This window comes from Neltuma alba, unplaced genomic scaffold (genome assembly GCF_004799145.2).
Source record: "Neltuma alba isolate B1F8T4 unplaced genomic scaffold, ASM479914v2 tig00010132_pilon, whole genome shotgun sequence".
Lineage (NCBI taxonomy): Eukaryota > Viridiplantae > Streptophyta > Magnoliopsida > Fabales > Fabaceae > Neltuma > Neltuma alba.
Window position 1 is genome coordinate 110,109 of NW_021635080.1, and position 17,361 is coordinate 127,469.

The following is a 17,361-nucleotide window of genomic DNA, read 5'->3' on the forward strand; positions in this document are numbered from 1 at the left end:
TATGTTTCAAAGTATCCCAAGTATTCTATTGGCAGGGGGGCGGGAGTATCCCAAGGATTCTCCCTTTTTTTAATTAGCAATATAGTATTAGAATGCTTTACTTGGTGTGATTCTTTTCATGCTTACAAATTTACAACACATTGAAGAATTACAACTAAATAAAGAAAGGAAAAATAATCCGAGAATTAACTATTGGTCTCGACTCTCGAATATTAATAGAACATTATTTTATATTTTAATCAAATCAAGTTGAACATATAATCAAATTAATGATGAACACTTCATGCTGATCAAAGATGAGCATGAAATGTGCTCTCACTAATTTCACTTCTATCATTGGAATTTTTAGGCTTTCTAAATTTCAAAAGAGAGATAATAGATGTAAAGATGTCACTGAAATTAACTGGTTGGGTTTGGAGAGCCTGATAATCCATCCTTTTGATCCTAACAACAAGAAAATGCGTAAGTGAACTTGAAGCAGCATTTTACCTCAAAATCTTAATACTTTACGTTTTATTCAGCTTGACTCACTTAAATACATCGTAGATCTTCAGAAAAAACATAAATTCTTCAGCCTCCTCCGATATTTGAAATGAGAATAGTAGCGCTGGTAAAAAAGAAAAGAAATGAGAATAGTAGTGTGTGTGTGAGAGATTATTTTGACTACTAAATTATTCTCGTAGTGATTGTATAAAAATTATATTTTTTTTTATAAACACTTATATATTTAATATTTTATTTCCAATTAATAGTATAATCACTCTTGTACCCAATATTGCTATATATTTTGTACATATTCTTTCGTCAATACTAAAATATTTTAAATATGTTTTTGTTTGACAGGTTGTATATCATATCATTGTGCTCTTTATTGTTTGTTCTCCTTCAAGTCAACGAGGGGAAAGGAAAAAAGACAGAAAAAGCAATTTCTTTGTCATAGCTACAACTTCTAAATATCCACAAAAATTTAAAAAGGTGAGAATATATGTTGGTCTTGTTTTTTTCACGTATATTTGTCTTTCATTGGAAATCATATTAGCCATATTCCAACATCTTATATATTATATATTATATAATAGCACCAATTTTCACTAAAAAGGAAAGAAAATCAACTTTCACTGAAGATTTTCAATAAAATGACTCTATAGAAGTCAGTTAGTCAATCAATCAATTATCAATCATCATCAATCAATTAGATTCCTAAAAACTTGTAATACCCTATTCGTTTGAAAATGGATTAGGTATATGATTATAGGATCCGAATATATTCAACGAACGAGATTTAAATAACATCGTGATTGAAATTTGAATATATTGAATTAAATAGGAAACATTATAAATAAATGCAATTTCAAATAAAGATTCCAATGAAGAAATTAATAATATACTTTGAATTTGAATAATACCTTAATTGAAATCTGAATATATTAAATTAAATGGGGAGTATTATAATTAAATAGTATATAAATAAGAGGCTTAAATGGAGAAACAAATAATTAATTTCAAATTTTCATCTATTTTCCATAAATTTCACATCTCTGATTCAAATTTCATTAAAATGAATAAAAAATATATTCCTATTAGAAGTAAATTTTAAGCTATCTTAGATAATGCAATTTATTAAAATTTTAAATATAATCAAAGATGCTAATCCGTGCATCGCAGGGGTGAAATTTCTAGTTGCCAGCTAAAACCTGTCTTCCAGATTTATTGTTGCTAAGAGTCTTTCGGCCAAAAAAAAAAAAAGACCTTTACTAGAGGCCTCTAAAATATAGCAAATAAAAGGAAAACTTTTAAGGGCATCTTTCTAAAGTTGCTACTGAAAAGTAAGCTATCAGTGGCAACATTCTAATTAAAGGGGCACTAAGGAATTAATTTCTAAAAAATAAAAACATCTGTATATAATAACAACAGTAGCAAAGTTTTATCCAACTAGATAGGGTAGCTATATAGATCAAATGATGACATTGAGGTTTAATTGCCAAATCTTTGGATAGGTTAAGAAACATCTATGTATAAGTGAAGTTATAAAACTGTGGGAAGGTTGCTGATTGAAACACTAACCTTTCAAAGCCTTCGATTTTCCAAATTGTGGGATGAAACCGAACTTTTGTTCTAATAGTATAATTTGAGAGAAATGTCATACTTGCATATTAAAAGCTTGCAAGCAAAAACTTAAGAGAAGAATATACTGAACAATTGATAAATTAGAGTCGTGTTTGAAGAGAACATAAAGAGTATACAATTTAGAGATGTTGGAGAAGCGACAAAACTATTAACCTGATCTAAAGCAACAAAAAAAAGTCATAACTCGACAGAGGGAAATCACAAAAATATTGCATGATTTTGATATTACCTTAAAATTATAAATATATATATATCCTAATTTAGTCTATAGCATTTTCTTTTGTAACCAATAACTTTTTAAATACTTATTGTTAATTTACAATAAAGATACATTTTCAAAGTCAAGAAGACAAATACATATGATGTCATGTGTATTGTAAGAGTAAAATATATTAATTGGCTCTTTATTTTACCTAAATTATATAAACTCCCTTTGTACTACCTTTGGTCTTTAATATGTAAAAAATATTTAGTTAATTAAAAACTATTTAATTAATTTGACTAGATTAAAAATATTAGTTAATTAAGTTAGTTAGTTTTAATAAATATGAGTTGATTTTCCTAAAGCATGGTTTTAGTCATAACTACTCTTGAATTGAAATTCCCTTGTTAAAATCAATGGGATACTTTAGAGAATCAATTATAGATAAATATAGGAGACAAAATAAATTGATCTCTTATATTTAGGATTAAATCCAACTCCCAACTAGCTCTTTTATTAATGACTAGAGTAATACACTGTACAAACTTGCTCTTTTGCATTTGAAGTTTAACTTTTATCCATCCAACCGTTTGGTTTGTAAACTTTTATTTTGACATAAATACCTCTCCTTAACATAAGAATTGTTTAGTGATTTATATTTTAAAAAATAAGTTTTTATACAGCGAAATATAATTTTAATACATATGTTTTCAAACTTTCCAATATGTTATAAAATTTATTAATTTTGATTATATTATAAAATTTTATAATTTTAATTTTTCATCACAATTATTTAAACTTGATTTTTTTGTCGCATATTTTTTGAAGCTTTCTAATATGTTACAAAATTTATTAATTTTTCATCATTTGATTTAAATAATGTAAATTTGAGAGATTATATAAATCACTTAAATTTATATGTTATGGAGAGGGACCTTGGAGTCAAAAGGTTTAAGTAGGAGCAAAACAAAATATGCATTGCAAATTTGGGAGGAGACAAAACCATGGTGATTTGGAGGTGAAGATGGGAGATCAAATCATTCCTCAAATGTCAAAATTTAAATATTTAGGATCCATTGCATATGAGAATGGTGAAATTGATGGAGACGTTCCTGATAGAATACAAGCTGGTTTGTTAAAGTGGAGGAAGGCTATTGGAGTTATTTGCGATAAGAAGGCACCTGAGAAGCTTAAAGAAAAATTTTATCAGACTGCTATAAGACCAGCTATGTTGTATGGTAGTGAATGTTAGACAATAAAGAGAAAACAAGAGCATAAAGTTGGGGTAGCAGAAATGACAATGTTTGAGATGGATGTGTAGTCATACAAAAAAAGATAAGATTTAAAATGAAAATATCAGAGCAAGATAGGTGTGGCGTCTATCAAAGAGAAAATGGTTGAACATTGCTTGAAATTGTTTGGGCATGTGCAGAGAAAGCTATTGGAGGCCTTAGTGAGAATGGTAGATCAGACAGTCTGCAGTCCTATAAAAAGGAGCCGAGAAAGACCGAGAAGAATGATCAATAAGGTCATTGCCTGAGACCTTCTAATCAACAACATATTTAAGGATTTGGATGTTGATAGAGCACATTGGCGTCATGTAATTCATATAGCTGACCCTACTTAGTAGGATAAGACTTTGTTATTGTTGTTATTACTAACATTTATAAACATATTTTGTCAATTATTATTTATTTAAAAAATTAATCAAAATTTCAATTAAGGTTTTTTCTCCTTTAACTAAATTACTTAATTATCTGTTGCAGTATTATAAAAAAAAAATTAAACAACTAATTATTTTTCAAAATTAAAAAAATAAAATAAAAGGAAAAATCTTAAATTTTTTGAAACAGTTTTATTTAAAATTACAGATTTAATATGAGGAAGGATAAATTAGCAAAGAAATAGTATTTTAAGATAAATTTTAATTGGAAAACATTTTTTTAGAATATTGGGAAAATGACAAATAAAGAAGGCTGAAATAATAAAATGCCAAAATGGGAAGCTAAGCAAATGTATTACCAGATAGGGAAGTGTTGCCTGATTTGGGATTATGCAAATGTTGCACAATTACGAAAACAGCCCCTCATATGCAAACCGAAAAAGTGACCGGTGGAAGTGTGCAAGTTGTGGCGGGAGCTGGAGGAAAAAGTTGGGAGGGACCACGAACGTGGGAGCATGAACGCGCGAAGCAACAACTGAACGACGGAAGCGAGGTTAGTATCCAGTGACTATATTGTTCGCCTCTGTCTTTTGTCCCTCTCCTTTATGCGCCGGTTGATTTTCCTCTTCCCGTTGGATGGCAATGTCGTCGATGTGGGGATGGTTTTGAGGTGGAGAGGGTGGCGAAGCATGGAGACGGCGTGGGTATATAGAAAGTGTGGGGGGAAGGACGGTGATCAGAGGGTGAATGCACGGGGAAGGAAAAACACTGAGGGAGAGGGGTTTGATGGCGTCACAAGTGGGTTAGAGTGATTAGTGTCAGATAAATGGACAATGTTGGAGGGAGATTCGAATAATGGAGTGGATTGATTCTGAGAAAATGAAGCATTAGTGTGGACAGGAAAGAAATGATTGTTTTGTTGCAAATTATAAGCATGAATGTGTCAAACCCTAAGTTGGTCGTGTAAGTTGATGATGATGGTATTAAGTCATATAATCATTCGACTTCTGTTATGTTATCAGTGCAGGTAATGAAGATAAATGAATTTCGAAGCTGGGTCATCTTGTGGGAAGGAGCTGTTCTGTTATTTTCATGTGGGGGGGAAATTTGTGACAAATGGTGAAGGTGAAGTGAGATATAATGGAGGTGGCGTGAGGTTAAGAAGCATTAAGGATGGGCTGACACTTGATGAATTGAGGCTAATGATATCTGAGTGGATTGGTGGCGATGGAAGAAATTATGACATTAAGTACACAGTGGCCTTTGATGAGAAGACATTGATTGACCTTCATGACAATGCTGAAATGTATAACCTCTTTCAATACAATGGGAACAGCGGTCATGTGTATGTGGCCGAAAAAAGACAAGTGGGTCCCCAACCAAGGGACAATGTAGAAATGTAAGTGGAAGTTTGTCCTAACTATTTGTTGTCATTTATGAATTTCTTCTTGTCATTTGTGTTAACGAGTCTTGTCATTATGAATGCAGAACAGAGAGATTCATGGGCATGTCACAGCAAACGGAACTGGATGCGTCTCCCATTAGTTTGTGTTGTGATTATGGCTGGCTCAGTGAAGAAAATGCTCGTGAATGTGACAATGATGAAATAAGTGGGCCCCCTAATGTGGATAAATCTATCGGAGCTGAAGATACGGATGGTAGTGAGATGGTTCATGCGGAATGGAGGGGACTTTTAACAGGAGTGGGCCAACGTTTTCCTAGTGCAGATGTATTTCGGGTGTCTGTATACAAGTTTGCACTTGCAAACAAGTTTGTGGCCAAGTATATGAGGAATAGCAAGGAATTCATGTCGATAAGGTGTAAAGTTGAGGGTTGTCCATGGAAGCTATGTGCAAATCATGTGGGGAAGAGTTGTGATGTGCTACGAGTGACGACATTTATAAACCGGCATGTTCATTCTGCCCAAGATAGCTTGGACGTGATGCATAGTGGAAGAGCTAGTTTGAACTCATCAATAATAATTGATGAGATGAGGGATCATGCAGACAAGCGCACTTCTGAGATAAGGAAGAGGTTGAAACGAGAGTATGGGATTGATCTAACATATAAACAGGCTTATAGAGCAAGAGAGAAGTCACTGGAAGACATATATGGCAGGCCTGAACAATCATACATGCTCATACCATGGCTATGCGAAAGGATAAAGGAAACAGATGAAAAATCAGTGGCTGAATGGACTGCTATTGGGAACCGGTTTGAGCGTGTTTTCATTGCCTACGGGCATGCATTGAGGGTTTCTTGGGTGGCGCGAGGCATATTATGTATGTTGATGGAACTCACTTAAGCGGACCATACAAGGGGACAATGTTGTCAGCTTCAGCTTATGATGCAGATAACGAGCTGCTGCCATTTGCAATTGCAATTGTGAAGGGAGAAACACTAGATGACTGGACGTGGTTTTTCTATATGATAAAAAAAATCCTGGGTTCTGTGGAAGTAACGATTGTATCAGATCGACACAATGCTATCATCGGAGGAGTGGCATCAATCTTTGGGGGTCAAAGGCATGCCTTTTGTTATAGACACATCAAGGAGAATTTTAGTTCAGAAGTTATGAAAATGAATAAGGGGCAAACAAGGACAAATGGCCGATCAAAGGAGGATGCACTATATTTATTGGATAAAATTGCATACGCAAGGACGGATGAGAAATTTGAGGCAGCAATGGATGACATGAGATCCTTTTCTCCAAGGCTATTTGATTGGCTTATTCATCATGGGGATGTAGATAGGTGGGCTAAAAGTAGGTTCCCATATAAAAGATGGGACAATATTACAACTAATATAGCAGAATCATTCAATGCATGGATGGTGAATGAGAGAAAGCATACTGTACCCCAATTGATCTATGAGCACCGAGATAAAGTTGCAAGAAAGCTGCATGCCTCCTATGTGGGTATGACCAAATGGAAGAATTGCGTTGGTCCAAATATAGAGAGTAAGGTGGTGGGTCTGACCATATGTATGCTGAAAATTATGGTGGGGGAAGAGTGAAGGTGACAACATCACGTGGAGACCATCGGGTTGATCTTGGACTACACCAATGCAGTTGCAGATCTTGGCAAATGACGGGGATCCCTTGTTCCCATGCTTGTGCTGCCATCAAGATTGTGCACGGCAATGTTTATGATTATATTGATAATTGCTATAAAAAGTCATCACAAGAAAAGATCTATGCTCGCAGTATGATTCCTGTGGTAACAACAGACATGCCTCACCCAAATGACTACTATAGAATAGAAAATGTCAGTGAGCAAGTTTTCTTGCTACCTCCCATGACATCCCGACCACCAGGAAGGCCAAAAGTAAACAGGGATGAATCACAGTTCCAGAACAAACGGATATACCACTGTGGAAGATGCCACCAGCCTGGACACACAAGGAGGAATTGCAGAAATCCTAACCCATCATGAAGTTTCGAGTACAGTGGGGATGGGTCATTTTTTGGTGTACATAGTTGTATGCTCCGCCCTTGTCAACTTTTTTGGGACTGGGGTTGTAGTTAGGAGCTAGGTGGAGACATTTTTTTGTAAGCTGATAGAAATTTCAGTGATAACGGAGCATTAAGTGTGGCTAGTATCTTAATGTCCACTTGTTGAATACATGAAAGGAAGTTACTGTTATGGGGATGTTAGCTTTTGTTAATGGCGCATTACTTGTTGTCATTTTTAAATTTGTTCTGGTCATTGGCAGTGATGCTATCAGCATAAGCTGACAGCCGTGTTGAACTGATGTTGTAAAATCAGACCAGGTGATCCTTGTCATTATCGCTGTCATATTCGCTTCACATGGTGTCATTTTTAAATTTGTTCTGGTCATTGGCAGTGATGCTATCAGCATAAGCTGACAGCCGTGTTGAACTGATGTTGTAAAATCAGACCAGGTGATCCTTATCATTATCGCTGTCATATTCGCTTCACTGGTGTCATTTTTAAATTTGTTCTGGTCATTGGCAGTGATGCTATCAGCATAAGCTGACAGCCGTGTTGAACTGATGTTGTAAAATCAGACCAGGTGATCCTTATCATTATCGCTGTCATATTCGCTTCACTTGGTGTCATTTTTAAATTTGTTCTGGTCATTGGCAGTGATGCTATCAGCATAAGCTGACAGCCGTGTTGAACTGATGTTGTAAAATCAGACCAGGTTATCCTTATCATTATCGCTGTCATATTCGCTTCACTTGGTATCATTTTCTGTTGGATACCAACAGGATATATTGAAGTAAAATTTAGTGACCTGAACAAAAAATGAAAACCAATAGCACATGTCCAATGGGGTTGTTGTCATCATCTGTTTTTGTGTGGTTAAAACCAGATTCATTCATGTCACTGGGGAATAAATTGGCATCATGGTTCTCAACTATCATACATTTATGGACACCAATCTCTGTTAACCATAACAATACACAGTAAATTTTTGGTCAGCCTACAATGCACATTACATACAGCAATCTAACAGAGGACAAGTGAATTATGACCCTAACATCGAGACACCTAAGACCGACGCCTTTTCTTGGACTTTGTGCTCTTGGTTGGTTGTGGTCGTCGAATAAGGGCCAATGCCTCGTCACGTTTTTCATTCTGTTCATGATTGACCAACCACCATGTCAGGTCACGACGAAAGCCAGCAACTTCTTCCTCTGTGTAGGTAAGGGTCACACCAGGTTCCCATCTTCTCAGCCACATCATGCAGTGCACCCCACAATCCCTCCTGTGGACGCAACAATATCAGCACAGTTAGTTAACACATCTGACATGTGCATTTACCCCACAGAAATCGAATTTGACAAAACTGACAGGTTATTCTGCTGGGGAACTTCTGCAAATATCATGGGAGACATTGGCTTTTTCCCAACCAATCCTGGCTTGACCAAGTCCAGTATAATATTGAGCCTCATCCTCTGCAACAACATTCAGGACCAACATAGAAAGTTTAATGATTTTCCAAGTTCAAAAACTAGGGTAAAGATAATGAGTTTTTTCTTACACAGTCATCCACAGCCATTTCCACTGGGTCTTTGATGACAACCTTCTTCTTCTGCTTTCTGTCCTTGGTTCCGAAATGGTTCCTCATGGAGTCTATTACGTGGAAATCCAATGTGCTAGGCTGAATGGCAACGCAAAACCAGTGTTGGCCAACAAGAGCAGGACCAATTATGAAATCACATTCAGCTAAGTTGTAGCCAAGGAACTCAGGAAGAAAGAGCTTCTTATATTTTTGGGCTTTCCAGGTTGGATCATGTGCCATCATGTTCTGCATGACATGAAATTGTTAATCCATTAACAGAGAACAAGTCATTTCCAATTCAATTGCTGTCATTGGTATTTGCATTTGGAATTATGCAACCTCACCATGAAATCAACATCGAAAATGTGCCTCTTCCCTGGCCCCAACTCTGCCTTCATGTCCTCCATCACTGCCTTGCACACCAAATTAAGCACCTACAGAACACAAGTGAAAACGTCATTCTGGTACAATAATCTCACCAAACATTATCAAACATAATCGTGGGTGCAGGGACAGAGCATTCTAAAATACCCTGTTATTTACTCTGTTCACTCCACCCAGGGAAAACAGCTGTTGTCGGTCTATATCTTCATCAAACATTTTGATGACAGTCCTGCAAACATTGTCAGATGTCAGTGACAGAAAGTATGGTGTTGGGGACATCAATACTTGTCATTCCCATGTATGTTATTGTCATTTTCAATTCTATTGCTGTCATTGTCAGGGCACACTGTGTCATTTAAAAACAAAACACTAGCTACGGATATACTTACATATTCCCCTCTTCCTCTCCCTTGGGTCTACGGGATATTAAAGTGAAAAAGATGTCCCTTTCCTCCTTTGGCCTCTTCGTCCTCGGAGCTGCCTTGAATTCTATCCACGGAGATTTAATTGTGGAACTCTTTGCCCTTGTTGACCTCCTAAGGTCAATCGATTTTTCAGGCCCTCCTTCCTCCCCACTGTCATTGCTCACCCATTCTCGATCCAACAGCAAAGGAACATTGGTAGGGGTCATTGTCAGTACATGTGTAGCTTCCTCACCCTCATCATCTGAATCCCGAACCTCCTTATCATCATCTTCGGCCTCCTCAACCACATAATCATGACTGACTTCCATGTCATCATGGTCATCTTCCTCCTCATCAACCACATGACCTCCTTCCCTGTCATCATGGTCATCTTCCTCCTCATCCTCATCGTCGTCGTCATCACCTCCATGACCATCACGGTCACCCTCTTCTTCCACCTCCTCAACCATGTAATCATCACTGACTTCCCTGTCATGAAGGTCATGTTGTTCTTCATCCTCATCCTCATCCTTCTCATCATCTCCTTTGCTGGTTTCATCCTCATCAAGTTCCTCATCTGCACTTCCCGCTGCAACCTCTCTTGCAATCTCCTCCACCACTCGGTCAACATCATCAGCTTCTTCAGCATCGTTACCAGCTGCATCACCAACTGTTTCAACCCCTTCTTTAGCAGTGGCATTCTCATTCCCCATCCCCTTAACTTTGGCGTTCAATCCAATCTGCAGTTTGAGTAGCTCATCATCAAGAGCCTTCATTAACGTCCTCTGGCTTTCTTCAAGCTTCTTCACAAAACGAGCCCTCAACTCCTTCAATGCCTGCATACACAGTAAATGAAGATATCAAAAAAATTGTTCACTGTTATCAAATGCCAGTATCTCACTGGTCATTTCTAAATAAAGTCTTGTCATCTCAAGTATCAACCTTGCTAATAGACTGACTTAAACTCAGGTCACGTATATTTTCTAAGTTCCCACATACCGGATCTAAAGACTGCAAAATTGGACTGTCCTCATGTCCTGCTGAGTATACCTCGCTGCCACTGCTTCCATGCAATATTCCCATGCTGCTGCCTCTCTCTTTCTCCACCCTCTCCTTTATCTTCTCCTCGGTCCAATATTCAATGGCGCTTGTTGAACCCCGGTCAACAGACAATCCCAGCGGGAAACGCTCAACAAAATACAGCTGCAAAACCAAATAAAGATAGGTCACACTTCTGCAACAATAACAAAAGACAAAAATATAGTGAACCATAAGAAAAATATTGACTTACCAGCAGCAAATAAAGACACCCTCCAACATTGCAGGTTCCTTTCTTCTTCTTCTTTGTCATCTTCACAAAGTCTCCCATTTCCTTCCACAGGTTCTTGATTATGTACGTTGACCAATCATATTTCCCAAACCCATTCATCGTGTGACGCATCACTTTCAACAAACGTATATGTACAGTTGTGCTTGACCCAGGACATAGAAAAGCTCCAACTGTATAAAGCATAAATAGGAACTCAAAATTGTCGCTTTCTTCCCCAGATAATATCCTCTTCAGTATCTGGGTAAATGGAACCTTCCAATAAGTGTCCTTCAACCTCTTGTATTCCGGGTCATCCTCACTAACATCAGATTTCACTTCCTCCCCACTGTCAGGTACACCTAGAAACTCATGCGCATCTTTTGCCTCAATTGCCTGCCCTTGCCCTCTAATGGTCAAAAAATGCGTTGGTGGGTCATAGCATCTCAACAATGACACAAGTAGATCACGTGGAAGTTGCTTCACATTCACATTAAGCAAGTTCCCAAATCCCATCCTCTGAACTTTCTGCCTCAACCGCCTGTTCTTCTTCACATATTCAGCCAATGATAGAAATCCGGGCAATGAGCACCGGGTGTACAAGGGAACATCATACTTCTTCTTCTCACCTTTCTGTGGCTTCGTTTTCCTTGCCCTCTCATTATACCTATCTTTCTCTTCTTCACTCAGGGCCCTCCATGCCTTCCCCACTTCAATTTTTTCTTCTCTTGCGTTTTTACACTTCTCACCTCGTTTTGCCATATACTCCCTTCTGAACAACACAAGCCCACTGTGGACTCCTTTGCTTGTGGACCCTTCCCCTTCTTCCAACACCATCTCGTATAGTTCTGCAAAGTCATCAAGGTACCATCATTAAATCATAATTTTAATACATATACTACACATCTAGTTCTTTCCAGATTCGTTATGGTCATTTCCAATTAATTCATTGTCATTTACAATATGGCCATTACAGAGTGACAGTAAGGATGCTGGTATGAATATGGTCGTTTCCAGTTAATTTATTGTCATTACCAATATGCCCATTACAGACTAACAGTTAGGTCAGTACTATGAATATGGTCATTTCCAATTAATTCATTGTCATTTACAATATGGCCATTACAGAGTGACAGTAAGGATGCTGGTATGAATATGGTCGTTTCCAGTTAACTTATTGTCATTACCAATATGCCCATTACAGACTAACAGTTAGGTCATTACTATGAATATGGTCATTTCCACTTAATTCATTGTCATTACCAACATGGCCATTACAGTCTGACAGTAAGGTCATTACTATGAATATGGTCATTTCAAGTTCCTTCATAGTCATTTACCAGTTTGGTATTGTCATTTCCAGTTTATTCATATAATCTTTCCACTCATTCAGACAGTAAGGTCATTACTATGAATATGGTCATTTTAGGTTCGATCATAGTCATTTACCAGTATGTTATTGTCATTTCCAGTTGTTCATATAATTTTTCCAGTCAATCAGACAATTTTCCTACTGATTTCAAAACCCATTTTTCCAGTTCTCAACTACGTTATTAAAAACAGAATAGCTTGCCACAGCGACTCAGCATAAACCCTTAATCGCCATTCCTGTCATTCACAAACTTCATCGCGTCATATCTAAATATTGCCCAATCATTGCTTCCCAGACTCACCCAGAAACGTCGACCACAGCACGAAACTTAAATGCCTGAACTTACCTCACTGAAATGCTGTTGATGCTTGTTAACTGCAATGGTGAATCACCGTGCGCCAACCTTCGTCTTTCCACACAATCAGTCAGACGCGACCACGTTCGCCCTTCGAACAGCACGCCCTTCCACTTCCAACTCCTCTGCTCTCTTACGCACACACTATTTCGGGGTCCTCAACTGTCCAGCTTGCCGGCGTTTTTAGGGCAACAATGGGGATGGTGGAAGCGAGAAACCGGGAAGCACGACGGTCAGTGCACGAGTGTTCGCGCATGCCTTCTCTCTCTCCGCTTTCAAACGCTGACTGACAGGGGCTGTTTCGTAATTGTGCAACATTTGCATAATCCCAAATCAGGCAACACTTCCCTATCTGGTAATACATTTGCTTAGCTTCCCATTTTGGCATTTTATTATTTCAGCCTTCCTTATCTGTCATTTTCCCTAGAATATTCTTTATGAAGTTAACAGTTTGAACGTGTATGTTTTCAAAATAAAGAAGATTTTATTCTAATTAAGATAAAATATAAGAAAGATTAGAGTATTTTACTTATTATGCCTTGTACATGATTTTAGATTTTATTTTAACTAGATATATGATTTTTAATGTCATTGTACTTATAGAATGATATTTCCACTAATCTAACCTCTTCATTCCAATTCTGCATTTAATTTTTAAAATACGAAGTTGAATTCGTAATACTAATTAAGTATTATATTTCATTTCAATTAATATAAAAAATAAAAGATGCAATTGCTCTAATTTCATATCAATATAAATGTCGTGCTATTTGGATTTCGTTATGATACTAACTTGAAATATAAATATAAATAATTATATAACCTAGTGCATAACTATTTTTATAAATTTATCATTTAAAAAACAAATTAAAAAATATAAAACTAATGAATAATTTTTTTCTTAGGGTTAGAATTTGGGAATAAAATTAAAATTTTCAAAAATAGTTTAAAACTAAATAATTATGACAAAATTATAATTAAATTTTCATTATTTCTTTTGATATATAATTTTTCATTAAGTGCATTCAATGTTAATGTTGGTGAATTCGAAGCAAAACTTTTACGTGAGTAAATAACAAGGAAAATTCAAAACTATATTATATGTCCAAAATTTATGGGCATACGAAATTATTACATGAGTCGTTCACGTGGGAGAGTTTCATAAACCAGACATAGCTTCTTTCTACTTAAAATCTTTCACTGTTTACGGCAAATTCCTTGGCAATTGTCGATATGTGTGTGTGTTGGGTGGGGGCTTAATTTTATTTATACATGATCGTTGATAGCCATCACTAGTAGATGTGTCATATTTTCTCTTGGCAAAATATGTGACTATTCAAAACGCTCGCAACCATCATGTATTGTCTAGAATATCTGTGAGTTCTATGTCCAAAATGATTATATATTTAAGTCTTCTAGTAAGACCGCGTAACCTGCATGAGTATCCTTACGTGTTGGTTTGTTTTTCATAACCATCACATATATGATAATAATACATGATGGTTTTAACAAATAAACGTCACGTGAGGCAACCATTTTGTTTTTAAAATAGCAGGGCTGCTTTTCGAGCAGCAGCCCCCTATTTTTCTGTCACAAACCAGCATATACAACAAAATAAAATTAAGAATCAAAATGCGATAACAACTAGCAAATTAAATTACATACAACAGAAGCTAATTAAGTGATTAAACAGGATGCATACATAATAATAATACTAATTTTATGTTCTCAATCAAGTGGTAGCGTCTCTGCTTTTTTCCTTATTAATCTTGACCCTTTTTAATGTCTTAACTTGAAATAATTTTTCCTTCTTGTTGTGAAGTTTTACCCCCTTTGAAATTCATATTCCTTCATTTTGATCATGCTTGTCATGCAAAGCATTATCTTCATTAAAATTTGTTTCAAGGACTGATGAGAGCCTTTGTCGTTTGTCTTGGGGTTTCCAATCAAAAATAAATCCAAGCAATGCAATATAATGCAAAACTCAAGTCGTTTCATTTTAAGGAGCTTTTATTTAAAATCCTAAGCAAACTAAGTATCAAAAGTAATAAATTAACAAGGCAAAAAGGTGTTGGGTTTTGAAAAATTAATTTTACTGTACTAACTATTAAAGATGTAATAGAATAAATCTAAACTATTATTTTTTATATTTTTTTTTTATAAAAGTGAATGGGAATGGATATGATAAAATGTATTAAATGAATGCTTTTTGGAAATGGATTAATGACCTTCCTTGTTCAAAATATTTTGGGAGTTAAAAACAATGCACTAAGTCTTAATGGAAAACCCCAAAACACTGTTTGAGTCAAGCAATCTCAATTGGTAATTATTTCTACTATCGTAACTAATAAACACCTCTTAAGTTACTATTGAAAGCTACTTAGTATGCAATTGTGGTTAAATCAAATAGCTCGTTCTTTTTAAAAATAATGCTTAACTGAGACATTAATAGAGTGCTCAACCAAAACACTCAAAAGCAAACTCAAATCAACTGTATTATCCATACCACCATGCCAAACAATACAATATCAATAAATTCACAAAAGGAAATATAGGAATATATAACTTTCAAACTATAAAATCCAATCACAGTCACATTTGCCCAATTCAACAGAGATAATCAACTCAAAATCTCAGTCTCTAACATTACAAAGCACCATTCCACAACCAGAGAATCAAAATATAGATAAGAGAAAATGAATGGAACTCAAATTATTGTCTCCATCCCAAGAGGCAATGAGATTCAACCACTCATCACGTCAGACGCAGTGAGTTTAGCGGAAGAAGAAAGAGACGTTACTGATCCTGGTAGTGATGAACGGCGTTGTCGACAGTGAAGACGGAGGTGGAGGGTGTTGCTGATGATGATGATGGTTGCTCATGTTCAAGGTTCCGCCACTCTGCCTCTCATCTCCCTCCTCTGCGAAATGATGATGATTGGAAAGGAGGTCATCGGCGGTGATGGAAGGAAGGAGTGATTTGCCAGCGATGATGGTGTGTGGAGAGAGAAATAGAAGGTGAGAGATGGAAGATGGTGAAGATGGAAAGGAATGGAAGTCGCTTCCTCTAGTCGTGCGCGAACTCCTCCTTTGCGAAGATAATCACTGAATAGTTACCACCCAGCCCTAATGTTTGAACGCTGCGTTTTCATATGGGCTTGGTCCTTCTTTGTTTGGGCCCCCAAGTTTCTTTTTCACTTTCAGCTTTTCATTTAATTTTTCTACAATAAAATCCAAGATAATGTAATATCAAATATTCTAAAAATTAATCAGTTAAAACAAATCATAAAAATATGATATTTTTGCTCTTTTTAGTAGTATTTTCATCAAATTACATTTAATTCAAATTAATCATAATAAATGCAATTAAACCCAATAAATGTGATAAAATCTTCAAATAAGATATGAAAAATCATAACAAAATAAGGACTCATTAGGGACATCCCATGAAATGGATCATCCTCAATTTTATGGTCTTCATATCTCATGTCGTCATCATTTATTTTATTACTCAACAAAATCATAGACCATGAAATGGATCATCATTTCACTTTGCTCCTAGCAGCCACTCTTACATCCCTTGTGTCTCTATACTTTATCCAACACTTATAACTATGATTGATTCCATGCATCACTAAGTGCAACTCACAAACCTCTTGATGAAGTTGTTTTAGATCGCCATAGCAACTGCTGAATAAATGAAACTTGCCACCCCGTCCCAATATCACTTGCCAAGACGATTGGGAGACATCTGCCTTATCCATGGTCTCCATCTAGCTAACATAAGTCATCAAGAGGACGAAGCAAAAATCAAGACGTAACATTCCATATATAAATAGCAACAACCAACAAAACATCTTAGAATATTTTAAACAATGAGAGTAAAAATAAAGAAACCACTAACCTCAATGAGAAGCCGGAAATGAATCACAAATCGCAAGTAACATAAGAGCTCTTACAAATGTACAAATTCACAAATTGGATCGACTAGCTAGCAGAAAAAAGATACAGTAACCAGCCACACCTCAAACCCCTTCCAATAGAAGGAAAAGAAAGCGAGCAAATGAGAATGAGAAGCTTAGAGCTTACAACATTAAAAGAATGAAGTAGGAAGATGAGTAGAGAAGTCAGCAACAGAGAATAGAGAAAGAAACCATGAACTTGCCCTAAAAAAAAGACGTGAAGCTCTGCTATTGAAACCATTTTGTTGACAGCAAAAGTAGTTCAGGTAGTACCAAATAGAGCTAGGTTTGGCTAAAAATGTGATCAAAAGGGTGGGGATGGAGATGATTTTCATGAAAGCGCACAAGAGAGCTTTTTAAGTAAGGTAGTAAATACTAAGTTTAAAAATGTAGTGATTGGAGGGAGTAGAAAATGTTTTAAGAGGGCATTGCATGATGGTTTTTTGCAAACAAACCGGCATGTATTCTTTTTTAAAGTTTTAAGTGATGGTTTTACACAAAGAGCTGACATGTATTCTTTTTATCCATTTATCAACTACAACACATTTACATGACA

General features: G+C 36.1%; 3 protein-coding genes across 3 annotated transcripts; 2 read left to right on the top strand and 1 right to left on the bottom strand.

The window, feature by feature from the left end:
• The first annotated feature begins 4,440 nt into the window (after nucleotides 1–4,440).
• LOC114754344 (uncharacterized) lies at nucleotides 4,441–6,297 on the top strand. Its single transcript, XM_028943115.1, has 3 exons — nucleotides 4,441–4,545; nucleotides 5,020–5,391; nucleotides 5,481–6,297. The coding sequence occupies exons 2-3, from the start codon at nucleotides 5,033–5,035 to the stop codon at nucleotides 6,295–6,297; spliced, it is 1,176 nt and encodes a 391-aa protein (XP_028798948.1). The 5' UTR covers nucleotides 4,441–4,545; nucleotides 5,020–5,032.
• Nucleotides 6,298–7,078: 781 nt separating this feature from the next.
• LOC114754345 (uncharacterized) lies at nucleotides 7,079–7,426 on the top strand. The gene has a single exon (XM_028943116.1). The coding sequence runs from the start codon at nucleotides 7,079–7,081 to the stop codon at nucleotides 7,424–7,426; it is 348 nt and encodes a 115-aa protein (XP_028798949.1).
• A 2,366-nt stretch (nucleotides 7,427–9,792) lies between these two features.
• Nucleotides 9,793–11,879, bottom strand: LOC114754346 (uncharacterized). The gene is made up of 4 exons (XM_028943118.1): nucleotides 11,103–11,879; nucleotides 10,811–11,014; nucleotides 10,236–10,647; nucleotides 9,793–10,100 (listed from the first exon to the last, which is right to left on the bottom strand). Exons 1-4 carry the CDS (start codon nucleotides 11,877–11,879, stop codon nucleotides 9,793–9,795), a joined length of 1,701 nt encoding a protein of 566 aa, XP_028798951.1.
• Nucleotides 11,880–17,361: the final 5,482 nt, after the last annotated feature.